This window comes from Artibeus jamaicensis, unplaced genomic scaffold (assembly GCF_021234435.1).
Source record: "Artibeus jamaicensis isolate MK-2021 breed Jamaican fruit bat unplaced genomic scaffold, CSHL_Jam_final contig_519, whole genome shotgun sequence".
Taxonomy (NCBI): Eukaryota; Metazoa; Chordata; class Mammalia; order Chiroptera; family Phyllostomidae; genus Artibeus; species Artibeus jamaicensis.
Window position 1 is genome coordinate 43,067,816 of NW_026521871.1, and position 14,257 is coordinate 43,082,072.

Sequence of the window (14,257 nt, forward strand, 5' to 3'; positions counted from 1 at the left end):
CTGCTGCTTCCAGCACAGCCTCATCTGCTCTCATTTATCACTCCTGACTCCTTTTCTCACACTTCTAGCTTTTGTGGGTAAAGGACTGGCCAGCTCGCAAAAAAAAAAAAAAAAAAAGATGCATTTCTCCCTGAAGCGTTGAAGTGCTAATCTCAGAGCTTTGGGTGATTTTTTTTTCTCCAGGAAATTTCCAGCTTTATTGAGGGGCTCCCACATCAGTTACAGAAGTTATATATGTATTTGTAGGGTCGGGGGGCAGGATTTGTTTTCTGTTTTGTGCTGGTCATGTTATCTTTCAGCTCACTCTAGGTCAGGGATCTCAGCCTTGGTTACACATTAGAATCATCTGGGCAGCTTCTACAATCCCCGATGCCCAGGTGACCCTCCAGAATAATTACAACAGCGTATCTGGGATGGGACCAGTTCATTATTTTCTAAAGTGCCCTAGGTGATGGATTCCAACAGGCGCCAAATTGATAGCCACTAATGTAGGCTAAAATCCTAACATGCTGAGAGGCTGAATTTCAAGGCGTGGAAGCTGGATTTTATATTTAAAAACAAAGCTTCATCACCACCAAAAAAAAGTTTGTCTTCCACATAGTCTATTAAAAATAAAAAACAAAGCAAAACACGGCCTAACTTTTTTTTGCTTCACCCACGCCTCGTGGAAAAACCTCAAGGGTTAAATTAGTTGTTTCACCAATGGATCTAAATCTAACCATTGCAGAAAAAATATATATTCGTTGTTGCTTTAGTCCCAAATTGAACACAAGTTTCAGAGAGCACTTAGACCTATATTTTTAGCTAAGCATAGAGCTCTAGTGCTGGGAGACACTGAGAATTTCAAAATAGTTTGCTACCTAAAAATATACTTCCTGAAATGAACTTGAGGCCTGGGAGGGATGAATGGGTTTATTTTTCTTCTATATTTAATGTCACCACAAGAAAGCAAATCTCGAATTTATATATGTTTATATTTTTAGAGGCCCAGGAAACAGGTGCTCTGTCCAAGCGGCAAAGAGGGCTGAGTGGCAAAGTGTCGATGCCAGAAATCTAACATTTGCAAACAGGGAACGTCCATGGCATTGAAACTGCTCCTCTGGCTTTGGGCAGGGGCATGCTGAACACGGGGAGGAGTGGAGGAGGCTTTGCAAGCGTGATTCCTGGGAGAAATACACCTCCCAACTTCCTAAGTTCCCCAGGCACTAGTGCCAAAGTGGTTTGGTGCTTCATCTTCCTTAGTATCCTGAAGTTCATGTTTGTGGACCAAAATCCCTTATAGCCTTTCTCACTTGACTCTCCAAAGGCACACCTTTAATTATCTTCATTGCCAATGGAAATTGATCTCTTTGAAGAAAATGATGGGGAGGGAGGTGCTGTACTTTTTTACTGCCTCTCAGCATGCAATATGTGAGTTGCAAAGAAGAATGAATATTGTATTTATAATCACACTCCCCGCTGATGTGGGGGGAAATGTCCTATATTTTTTCCCACTTGGTATAAAGGACCAAAAGCAAACTTCTTATATTCATTTATTTATGTATTTAGCTCTTCACTCATTCATTCACTCAATAAGTATTTTTGGATAGCTGCTTCTATGTAACAGGCCCTCTCCTTGCCACAGTATACAAACACCGCAGATAAAAATCTCACAGAGGTTGCACTTTGGTGGATTGTGCAGAAGATAAAGCAGAATCTGGTCATAGTTACCTGTGGGCTGCTTTAAGGTGAAGAGCTGACATTTAACCAGAGATCAGAAAGGTGACAAAAAGCCAGACAAAGGGAGTAGCAAGGCAAAGGCCTGAGGAAGGAAGGAACTTGGCCTCTTCTAGATACAGCCCATGTGTCCAAAAGCTAATAGGTAAGGGATAGGAGGGCTGGTGTTGGTAGTGGTGGTCGTAGTCTAAGAGAGGCAGCATGTGGCAGACCCTTGAGGTGGAACCCCGCTTTTACTCGCCTGCAAGACTCCAGCACCTCAACAGGGACTGGGATTATTCCTAGGAGTGACTCAGTCCATGCTGGTTTATCAACTGATTTTCCTCAAGGCAACAGAGAGAAGTCAGAGCCAGCCCCTTGCAGGAAGACCCCATAGCTCTTTCAGGTGTCGGTCAGGGACAGGGTGGCCAAGTCCTGCCTCACCTACAGGGTCTCCTCTCAGTTACCAACTCTCTTGTGCACGTCACATTTCTGCTCCCTGGTGGCCTCTCTGCCCATGTGGGTGGTGCCCCGTCTGGCTTCCACATCCCCTGTCTTACCCTCTGTTTGGGGTTATCCTACCTTCATCCATTTCCTCCACTATCCACCCAGCTAAATGCTAACTTCCCCATGAGTACTTTCCACGGCACTCCCAGCATCTAGAACAATGCAATGGGCCAATCCAGTCTCTGTCTCTTGATTGAGTGATAAGGTTTGTATAGGAAGAGTGCCTTATAAAATCATGGACAAAAGAAGTTATTCGACTCCCCCTGCCCACCCTGCAGTGGCTTTTGTTACGGATTGCATAGGTGCAGGCAATTCTCAGGCCTTCCTTCGTATTTCTTCTTCTGACATCAGGCTCATCTGAAATTGCATAAACATCATCAGGAATTCACTGGCAGGCTGTCTAGCGGTTAGATAACCACTCAGTGTATCTTTCTTTTCCCTCCACAGTTAATAATGACATGATGATCACTGACAACAATGGCGCAGTCAAGTTTTCACAACTGTGCAAGTTTTGTGATGTGAGGTCTTCCACCTGTGACAGCCGCAAATCCTGCATGAGCAACTGCAGCATCACATCCATCTGCGAGAAGCCACACGAAGTCTGTGTGGCTGTCTGGTAAGGCCGCCTTTTAAACAGTCCTCCCCTGGCCACTTTTGTAGTAAGTAACGCAGGCTCATGGAGCACAGAGTTCCAGTGTCTTCAAGCCCCAAGTGCAGACAGCATCCAGGGTCCCTTTCTCTCAAACCATCTTTTAATTGTTAAATGAAGTTTCAGAGATATTCTGTACATTTTCAAATGCGCACACACGTGTGTCTATATGAGATGACCTTTAATATTTATAATAACTCTGGAGATCCTTCCTTATGTGGAAAAGTAGAAGAATATGGCACTCAGTGGTCACTGAATGGCACCCCCTCGATGCCCCATAGTGATGCCAGGAGATTTGTTCTTCTAAGGTGATCGCAGTCTTGGTTTGTGGAAGAACAGAGGATAGGTGGGCTTTTGGAAGAGCAATGCACTTTTCAAAAAAGGGGAAGCTGTTCCTGAACCAGGAAACAGCCCATTCCTTAGTCAGGGGGCCTGGCCGTGTCCTCACACCACCCCGTGCTACACACGACCTCTTTCTCTTGAGTCAGATTCCCTCCATCCTCTCTCTCTCCCCTGCTCTCATCCCCCAAACCTCACCACACACACACACAGAGTTGGTGCTAGTAAATCATCTGACTAATGCATAGTTATAAATTGGGAGCATGAGCGAGAGATAAAAGAAAAATAGGGATCATCCAAAAAGTTCCCTTTTATAAGAACATGTAAATTCATTAATGAAATACAACATTTTGCAGATGTATTCTGCTGTTTTGAACTCATGGGATGTTTTTAAGTAACTTATGGGTCTCCTGGCCAGTGGCCGATGAGAATATAAACCCAAATATCCTTCCCTCTTTTGGGGGAATGAGTCTTTTGGACTTTCTCCAGACCACATGTAGTTAGTCTTGATGATAGATTTAAAAACCTTGCAAATTCTGTGCCTACTGAGGTACGAACTCGTTCCTCAAGAACTAAAGGAATATTAGTAGCAAAGATGAGTCATGACAGCTTGCTGCACCTGCCAGCTTCATTCATGTCCATTTCTGAGAAATGCTTTTGGGAGAGGAATTTTGACAAAGATTGGGTCGAGAAGAAGGGACAGCATGATCAGAGGAATGGCCAAGGCAATTAGACGGATCCAGGACAGACAGGACATGGGTTCTCTTGAGAGATGTCGCAGGACATGATCTCCTGAGATCTCTCAAGTGGAAAATATAATAACCATTTTCTTCATAACTCTGAAGGACAGAAGGAGGATCCATAAAGTTTACAAGGAAACAGACATGTGCTCGGTACATGTTTAAACATTTTCATTATCGTGGTTTCCTAACAGCAGAAGAGACTTCCTTCTTGGGAAGAGTCAAACAAAGTTCAGCAGAGGCTGGGTGGCTGGCAAGTCTAGCGCAGGGAAAGATTGAGACACCCGACGGGATGACCTCAAGGCTTCACTTCTCTTCTCTGCTGACCATCTGTGCTTAAACATCCACTGTGATGGGAGCGGATATTTCTGCTAATGAAAAAAAAAAGTTCTTTTAATTAAGATGTTATTCCTTGACTCGCAGTATAAGTCCAAAGGATTGATTGTGAATCAGGTTGCTGGAATAGAAGCTTTGCTTGTCTCGGAAAATGTGAGCGTGTGGGGGAGGGGAAGCCTCCCTGTCTCTTCCGGGACCGGATACAAAGAGGAAATACAGTGAGCGTTAATTTCCACATGTCTTGGTGAAGACAGATAGTCCCGTGGAGTGGAGGTGTGATGAGGAGAAAGGTACGGGCAGGGGACACGGTGCTGCACTCCCTGACCCCCTTCAGCATCAAGGGTCTCACCTCCTCAGCCTCTGAAGCACTGGCTGCTGAAGGATCACCCCCCAGTCCCTCCTGGGAACCCTCTGCCCCAGCAGAACTGCTTCATTCCAGTTTGGCCTTTTCTCAAGTTTGGCCCCTCTTTTCGAGCAGCTCCCATCCTATAACTGAAGGATGCAAAGGTCCAAATGCCTGGCCACTTTGCCTCAATTTGGGACAGCTCTGATGGACCATCCCAGCTTTATGAGTCCTGAGGGATCAGCCGAGTCCTGTAATTGCAACCTGTGTTGCAGTTCAAATCTTCCAAAGTGCGATGTTGTTGCTCCCTTCAGTCACTTACAGGAGCCTCTCCAAAAGCCTCCTGCACAGAAACCTACTAGCCTCAGTGTCTGTTTCCAGAGAACCCAAACCAGGAAGGAGGCTGTTATAGAAATAGCCACACACAGAAACTGAAAGCCTCTACCACCATGGTGCTTGCCCTCCAAGCTCTTTATCAGTTTCAGTGTTCGTTTCCCTCATTCATTGGTTTGTTTGTTCATTTCACTAATGTCAAGCTGTGCACCCATTTCATGTAAAATGTTCAAGTTCTTCCCAAGAATAGAACTATATTGGAACCCAAATTAATTTTATGACCGTCTTTTTTTGTCCCCCAGTGCCTACTGACAAACTCCTCAATTCCTCAGAGCAAACATGGAAGGACAAAGAAGTCTGTATTTTTATCATTGTGTTTTGCCTTCCTACACTCAGCAGTATCTAAAGATATTTTGCAAAGTGAGTTCTGCTGGCAGGGAGAGCACTGCTGCAGGACTGAGTGGAGAAAGCAGTGAAGGACTTGACCCAGGCTCAAGTACGGTAGCTCAATTTCCTCTCTGCAAGGTCAGTTCTCTAGGCAGCGAGGAGGCGGAAAGCAAGAGGCTCTGGAAGAGACGCCCCGTCCTTACAGAGCAGCGGTACTCACTGTGCCTTCCTCGTCCCATTCCTTGACCTTTAGAAGCTTCACAGCAGAGAGACGACACTCTGCTTTTCCCTGGGAGCAGTGAGGTCTCAATGTGCCTTCCTATGTATCTAATGCATATGTACATGTGCATGCACAACACACACACAGACACACACACTGCTTTGGGGGCAGGGAGGCGCTCTTGTTTCAAGGCCACCATTTCTGCTAGAACCTCCTAGTAGCTTTGGGGTGAAGGATGAGTACATTTTTAAATATGCATCATTCGTTGTGTGATCATGTGCCAGGTCAAGTTTCATCGCATTACCTGCTAGTCCCCTGGAGTAAGGATTCCAGTTGCTGCTCCTCCTCTAACAGCAGAGGCGTGTGGAGCAAGGCCTTGCCTCTCATAGCATTAGTTTGAGAATAGTTGGTGTGTTTCATGAAGCGGCATCTTCTACTGGAGACGCCTCTGGGCAGGATGGATGTCGCAAAGATAACTTCCTTCCCGGCTGGGTGTTCCAGCCTCACCCTATTCTTCCTCTTCTTATCCCCTCGGTGACACACTGTCCTTTAGTGTCCTTCAGTTAAGTGCTAAGTGAGGGCATTGGACAAGTTGCTCTCTCCCTGTGGGTGTGGGCCCACCTCTTTTCCAAGTGGAAGCTGTGTCCTAGCTGCTCCTGTTTTTCTTGCTGTGAGAAGGGAGCTTGTTATGTTTTGGGGGTGAGAGGAGTTGATTGGTGTATGTTGCACTAGTGTGCACTAGTGTGTGTTGACACACTACACTCACATGCATGCCCTCAGAGTCCTTCCCAGGAAAGACTGCACATTACACGTGCAAAACTGACTGAACCTATCCTGTAGTTTAAGACCCGATTTCCCCTCCAGCGTGGAAGCTACCATCCAAGGAAACAGTATGTTGCATCTAAAAAGGGCACAGATGGGAGGAAGGATGTCAGACCAACCTTGGCGCTGGACACAGTCATCAAAAATGGCAGGTTTATGAGGGGAGCAGAGGGTAGCAGGCAAAGAAATAATGCATTTTCCAAGGATGCCAGAGTTTTATTTGGGCTTCTGCAACTCTAACAGCGGGTGTTAACCATGTCACTTTTTAGATGTAATGTGCACATAGAGCCAGCTGAGCATTTCATAGAGCCCAAGTAAAACGTAAGAGACTCACTGAGTCCGGAGCTGAGTTACTTTCCAAATGTGCGATATGACGAAATACAAAATCTAGATGGAATGAGTTTACGACAGCCTGAAAGATTTCACTGAACTGTAAATGAACAACACCTTGCAGGTCTTTCCCATGAGTTTTCATTTCTTTTCCTTTTCTGTTCCTCTGTCATTCTGGAAACTGCACTTCTTTATCTAGGAAGTATCTTCCATTTTCTCAGCACAGCCAGCTGCTGACAGGGACCCTGCCATCACTTACAGTGCCCTGGGGGCCCAGCAAACAAAAAAAAAAAAAAAAGGAGGAAGCACAACTGTGTTCCCAGGCTGCTGTTAGAGAACAAGTTAGCTGGACTTGACCCTGATTCTGCCAGGTAAACTAGGGTGTGGCATGAGCCTTGCCGCACATTCAGGGTGGAAGGTTTGAACCACCCCAGGGCCCAGCACCCTTCTGTTGCAGTGCTCGGCCCTCTGAGGACTGAGTTAAGACAATGTGTGAAATTCTCTGCCGGTGTAGCCCCTGAGGGAAGCCCTCATGTTTTTATCATAAGTGGGCTCTGAGAATAAGCAAAGGAAAAACTAAAACAAGTAGAAAAAGCACAAGAGACCAGAGGACAACCTGTTAATGTTGGAAAACAGGAACCAGCTGCCATTGTTGGAAACAACGACATGAAGGAAATGCGTTGCAGATTGCTTTTCTGGCCATAGAGCATATATTCATCCATTCTCTCTTTCTCTCTCCCCGGCTCCCTCTCCACCTGTGAACTACACTGAAGGAGGAAGAATGATGAGAACATAACATTGGAGACGGTTTGCCATGACCCCAAGGTCCCCTACCACGGATTTATTCTCGAAGATGCTGCTTCTTCAAAGTGTATTATGAAGGAAAAAAAAGTGAATGGCGAGACTTTCTTTATGTGTGCCTGTAGCTCTGAGGAGTGCAATGACCACATCATCTTCTCTGAAGGTGAGTTGTCTTCTCTTCATGGTCTGGAGCTTGAGTTGCTCTGTGTTGATTGCCTGCGTCCCTGGTCTGCAGTCTCAGAGTGCACGTCATCCTCCTGTGGCTGATGCTGGGAGCCAAAGGAGGTGCTTGTACAGTTACAGTATTAAATCTGGCTCACAGGACCCACCCTATTATTGTCTTTGCCAAATACTTTCCTTCAAAGATAATAGGCTTTATCTTTGAAGTTCAGCATTCACTCAGCTTGAAAGAAGGGCATGCTCTACTCCATCAATTAAAAAAAACACTATTCAATAATTTAAATTATAAGAGCAGTATATGTTCCTTATCAAAAGTTTAAACAATCCAACAATATGTAAAATTTTACAAATGGAAGTGCATTAACCTTATCCCCTCACTGCCAACTCAACCCAACAGATGATCATTTGAGTTTGTGGGATACACACGTCTCTGTCATTCATTCCTATAACCCTGCTTCCTTCCTGTCTTTCCTTACTCCCTCCTTCCTTCCCTGCCCCCTCCACCCAAGCATCTTCCCACCTGTCCAACTATCCATGTATCTCTCCTCTGTCCATCCATCTATCCACCCCATCTACTCATCCATCTTCCAGTGCAAAGAGATTATCAATATTACTGGGCAACTATTTTTTAGCCAGCTACTTTTTACTTCTCTTTCTAAAGATGATAAAACATACAGATACACTTCACACCTCTTAGTTGTCTAGAATTCCATAACATGGATTATCATCTATGACTGATTGAACCATTTCCATTGGGTGGACTATTTAGGTATCTCCAGTTTTTCACTTAATGCTACATTGAACATCTTTGTGCAAATATCTTGTATATGTATTCTATGGATATTTGTGCAAGATAGATTTCTTTCTAGAAGTAAAGTTTCTGGATCAAAGTTATGAACGTTTTAAATATGGTAACCATGACTAAATTGTTCTTCAAAAAAGATACCTGAGCACATGGATTTCCGTGTACCTTCTCCAACACTGGAGATTACAAGCCTTTTAATTTTGCCAGTCTGATAGTGAGAATTATATTCTCTTGGTTTTAGGAATGTCAGTTCAGAATGGGAAAAGGTTACTTTAAGCCAAAATAGTTCTGATTCAATAAAAATTCCTTTTGGAACACAAGTGCTGTGTCTGCACACTCCCCAAGTGTGTCTCAGTGATGGGAAATGACAGTATCCTGTGTTGTGCCCAGTGCTCACCAGCACTGCAGACTCGCCTTCTCCTCTCTGTGCCCTTGACCTACTGCCAATTCCCCTCTCTCTCCTGGTCCGGCTTTCCACTTACGCCAACTGCTCAGTCCATGAAGGCAGCTGTGGACAGCTTGTTGGTGCAACACAATCTCCAAAATCACTCCTCTGTCCTATTTTTCTCATTCTAGAAACACACCCTTTTTCTCATTTTCCTAATGTCATTTGAAGTGGGAGGGAAGATATAAGTAGATTAAATCACACTGAAGCATGATAACACTTGATATCCTGGCTTAACATATCAACCTTCTCCAAGGAGTTCACTTTTTAAAAGAAGGTCCAGGCTAAGCTAAAGAAATTAATCTGTAAGAGTAGAATATCCAGACATGGTTACCATCATTTGCGACAGTTTTTTTTCTCCTTTTTAATACTGGCTTGCCCACAATGGAAGAGTTTATTTCATCCCCAAAAGATAAAATTTGATAAATGACCTGCGAGTTGGATATATTTATTACCATAAGCTTTTGAGATATTAATGACTTCAGTTTTTAGTGTATATCAACTTAGCTAATAATCACAAGCCCACCTTCATATATTTTCCCTCTTACTCATTATCAGACAATTTCTTATGACGTGACGTAGCTGCCCTGAAGGCAACTCCTCATTGTACACCTCCAGAAATCCAGCACAGCTGATGGCTCAGATGTCTTGGTGACTTTGGAGTCTTTTAACACATTCCAAGGTGGTTTGCATTTAGTCTTCTAAAATTAATATTCTAGGGGGTGTTTGCTTGTTAGGCATCTCTCTTCTCTGCAGTGAGATATTTCCTCCCCCTCCCCAAAGCAGCAGCATTTCAGGGTCCATTTCTCCCCTGTACTAAAGCATGAAAAGCTTGATGGCTCTTCTCCAGTCCAAGTCAAACAAGATGGTGAACACACAAAATCTCTGGAGTGTCTCCCAGTGTATTTTTTTTAATTACTATAAAATTCTGCTCTTGTTGCCAGTTTTATGATCTGCAAACACAATGGATGATAATTATTTACATCATCCTGGTTTCTTAAATATATTAGGGGGAAAATGTTGAGCCACAAATTTTCTTTTCAAATGTAGTTCTGTATTTTCAGTGCTGGTATGAGTTGAGTCTGCACTCAGAGAGGATGTACAGCGCTCAGACCTTTTCATAGCACGGTCTCAGTGAATCTCAGAGCCGCCCCATGACACAGGCATCCTCACCCTACAGATCAGGAAACCAAGCTCAGAGAAGTTTAACACTTTGTCTAGAATCACATGACAAGTAGGTGCCATAGGTAGGACTTAAATAATGGGCTGTGTATGAACTAAAAAATCTGTGAGGCTTTCCTTCTCTCCCTCCTTCCTTCCCTCCTTCCCTTCTCTCCCTCCTTCCTTTCTTCCTCTACCCTCCCTCCTTCCCTCCATTTTCCCCTCCCTCCCTTTCTTCTCTTTTCATTTCCCTCTTTTCCTTACTCTCTCTCTCATGCTATTTGTCTGAACAGATAATATATACATATATTTTTAAAAACCAAATGCTTCAGAAAGGGTACGGTGGGAGGAAAGTCTTCCTTTCATTTTGTTCCCTAATCTCCCTGGCCATTGTGAATGGTTGATTGTCCATTCGTCCAGAAGGACTTTTTCTGCAAGACAAGATATTCTGTCTGCATGGAAACCCTGCAGTTTCTTAAAGAGCCGAGCTTTACTGAGGTGTAATCTAATAAAATAAAATCCACCTTTTTAAACCGTCCAGTTGGCTGAATTGTGACACATGTGGACAGCTGTGTAACCGCTACCACAATCAAGAGACAGAACACTTTCGTCACTCTCAATAAGTTCTCTCATGCCGCTTTGCAGTCATATTGGGATTTTTATTCACACTTAAAAAATTTGGTTGCCTTTTTCCTTTGTGATTTTCCTATTAGTTAATAATGCCATGACCTCAGTCCTCTGAAGAATGGGCATGTGGAATGCCCCCAGCCTCAGGCAAGAAGCTTAGTCTCAAAAAAAAAGAAAGAAAGAAAGAAAAGAAAAAGGCACCTCTGTATCATTTAGCAACATAGCAAATAGTGTGAGGGAAGGGTGGGCCTTCACCTAAGGTCTGCTCCTCATAAGTGCACTCCAAAAGTCACATGTCCTTGTCCTGCCTCTGAAGGTCACCTTGTCAGAAGATGTGTAGATTTCTGAGGCAATCGGAATGTACACCTAAGATTCCAGCTGGAAGAGAGGGTGTTTGTGTTGGTTTTATGGATGGTCTGGTGAGAGCTGGGAATCCCATACGGCTGATCAGCCTCCAGGACTGAAGCGAATGTAGGACATAGGAGGAGAGAAGCTAGAGCTAATAGTTGCCCTGTTTGCTGGCCAGTGTCATAGCCACCTTGCAAAGGCATTACATGGTTATTGATTTCTCACTGAGCCTTTAAGAGTCACCCCCAACCTTTCATTGTTATTCATTTCATAAATGGTTTTGAAGTGCCGTCATAACACTAGGCGAGGAAACGATGTCTGCTCTTTTAGGTAAGAGAGAAACAGACTAGCGTAATGGTTCAGAGTGGCAGGCAGGGGTGGGTTTCCTGGGTCTACGGCCTACTCTACCACTCACCAGCACTCCCACCTTGGGCCACCTGCCTGACATGTCCATGTTTTAGTCCCCTCACCTGTTAAATGGAAATGACAGGTGGCGGGGGGAGTTGTTGTGATGTGAGAATGGACTAGATTCACACAAGGTCTTGACCACAGTGCCCGGTGCAGCAGAAGGAGTCACTCAGGAGCCCTTAGCTGTTAGTATTATTTGGGCATTTTCTACAGGGATTGGGATGCCTGCTTATCTTCAGACGCAAAGCCAGCAGGGTTCAGCCCTCAGGTACGTTCCAGCATTGCGGTTTTGTAGCTGAGTTTGGGCCGTGTGGTGCCGCAGAGCAGTGATGTCTAGATATCACACCACTGGAGTTTGGGAGAAGCCTGTTCCCTTTAATCCATGCCCCATCCAGGTTCTCTTTTTCTCCACATGACTTCACAGAGGAAGGGGAGCATGCGGAGCCTAGGATTTCGAATCAAAGCTAACCACGTAGCTTGACACCCTTGGATAATGCTACAAATTAGGCACCTTGTCCCTCATTTGTCTCACAACCATAGCTGGAGGCAGCTAAATAAAACAGGAACAACTCACAAGGGCCTTTCAGATCAGTGATTCGGGTAATCTCAGTTCTGTGCTTGCTCAAGGGATTCACTCCCTCTTCTTGTTTTTTAGCAGAAAGTTTGTGTTTTGGAGCCACGTGTACTTCTCATGGACCGCCTGTGCCACCGTTGACCCACTAGGCTGATAATGGTGCTATTGGCTGGAGCCACTGTAGGAATTAAAGGGGATGATGTCGGGAGTGTCTCGCCCAGTAGCGGGTGCCTACCAGCACCTCCTTTCTTACTCATTGCTCCTCTGTACCCAGAGGAGGCCACTCTCTGGCAAGGAGCTCACCTCTCCTGAATGGTGAAAGCCCTCGCCACTCAAAGTTTCAGCAGAGCAGCACAGTAGCACCTGGGAGCTTGTTGGAAGAACAGAACCATGGGGCCCTCCTAACCTACTGTATCAGCACCTATTGTATCCGCGCTGTTGTAACAGCGCCCTCGGTGACCTATTTGCCCACTGAAGTGTGGAAAGCACTGGTATGACCTCCAGCAGCTAGAGATGTAATGAGATATGGGTCTTGGTAACTTCATGCTGGTAACTTGCTGAGCTAATCAGCTCAAGAGGCGTGACTTTGGTATTACACATGGTCATTCGGAAACAGTCCATTCACTGAGTGAATGGACTTCACTCAGTCCATTCATGGAACAGAACTCCCTAGTGAAATGTAGGTGGTTGGCAACAGTGATGGTGAAGTTCATTTTTTTTATATACACTGCAAACTTCGTACTATCATGGGTCTGGATATAGAGAAAATTAATCACTTTTTCAGTGACATTCCTTTGGTTTCCATGATAACGTTTGTGTTAGTTTATCTGTGGGATTATCCCCCAATATTTCCCAGAGCAAGAAGACATTTAGGAATGCTTTCAACTTGCATTTTAAAACACGTTTTTACAAATTGGAGCTATAAGAGAATTGTTTGGAAGCTCGGGAGCTCTGCGGAGCTACCACACAAGTTATAAAGTGGAACTTCAAAAAATTGCCTGCATCAGTTTGTTCCTCAGCCATCTGCTGGACTTGGGTACATGGAAAGCGAGAAGATGACTTGTGGGAGGCCTGCTTCTGGAACACATCTAGTTCCCAGAGGACTGGCACCCTGGCCCTCCTGTCTTTCCCCCTGACTTAGAGCTGCACTGCTTGTTCTGGAAATTGAGTGGCACCGTGGCCATGCAGGGAAGGGAATTAGTGCTAAACTCAAGTGCTGGACTTAGAGAAGTTTGGTTTCAAGGCCAGAGGCCCACCCACTTTCGTAACTGAAGTGCAGTGCAAGCCAGCACCACGCCCCAGGCCCGGCTGTGGGGGCTCATGAACAACAGGAGCAGGGATCCCCACCCCGGGGTGAGAGCCTCACCGTGGGCTGGTTCACCAATGGCAGGCACGTCATCTTGTTTTCTGGAGCCATAACGTTTTGGGGGTGGCAGTATATTTCCGCCCTTTCTCAGCTTGACGGAGGTATAATTCACAAATTAAATTGGAAGACATTTAAAGGGTACATCACCTCAATGTAATATATGTACACATTATGGAAGCGGGTCTGTTGTCTAAACAGGTGGCCTGTTTGTCTTCTATTTTGTGTGTGTGTGAGAATATTGAAGTTCTACTCTCTTAGCAAATTGTAATTGAAGAATCCACTGTTATCAACTGTGTTCACCATGTTTTACATTAGATTCTCAGCACTTATCCAGCTTATGCTGAAAGTTTGTACTCTTTTTACCAGCCTCCCTATGGCCCCCAGCCCCGGCCCATGGCAACCACCATTCTACTCTTTGTGCGTTTGACTTATTTTTAGATTTTACATTTCAGTGATCACAGGAAGTATTTGTCTTCCTCTGTCTGGCTTATTTTACTTAGTGTAAAGCCCTCAAAGCTATCCATGTTGTTGGAAATTACAGGATAATTTTCTTTATCCATTCAGCCATTGATGAGCATTGGGTTCTTTCCATACCTTGGCCGTTGGGAATGATGCTGCAGTGAAGGTGGGAGGGCAGACACCACCTCAAGCTCCCGTTTTCATTTCCCCTGGAGATCGACCCAGAAGTGCAATTGCTGCATCATATGATAGTTCCAAGTTTAATTTTTTGAGGGACCTCCATGCTGTTTTCCTGTATAGCTGAACCAATGTACAATCCTACCAACAATGGAAAAGGTTCTCTTTTTCCTACATCGTTGCCGACACTTGTCTTTTCCCTTGT

The 14,257-nt window shown here is 44.8% G+C and overlaps 1 protein-coding gene across 2 annotated transcripts in view; it reads left to right on the forward strand.

Annotated features, from left to right (window-relative positions):
* TGFBR2 (transforming growth factor beta receptor 2) overlaps positions 1-14,257 on the forward strand; it is a 79,918-nt gene that overhangs the window by 32,895 nt on the left and 32,766 nt on the right. For both annotated transcript variants that reach the window (XM_037132647.2, XM_037132563.2), the window contains exons 2-3: positions 2,650-2,818; positions 7,475-7,665. In XM_037132647.2, the coding sequence (XP_036988542.1) occupies positions 2,661-2,818; positions 7,475-7,665 (349 nt within the window). In that variant the 5' untranslated portion in view covers positions 2,650-2,660. The remainder of the gene's footprint in view (positions 1-2,649; positions 2,819-7,474; positions 7,666-14,257) is intronic.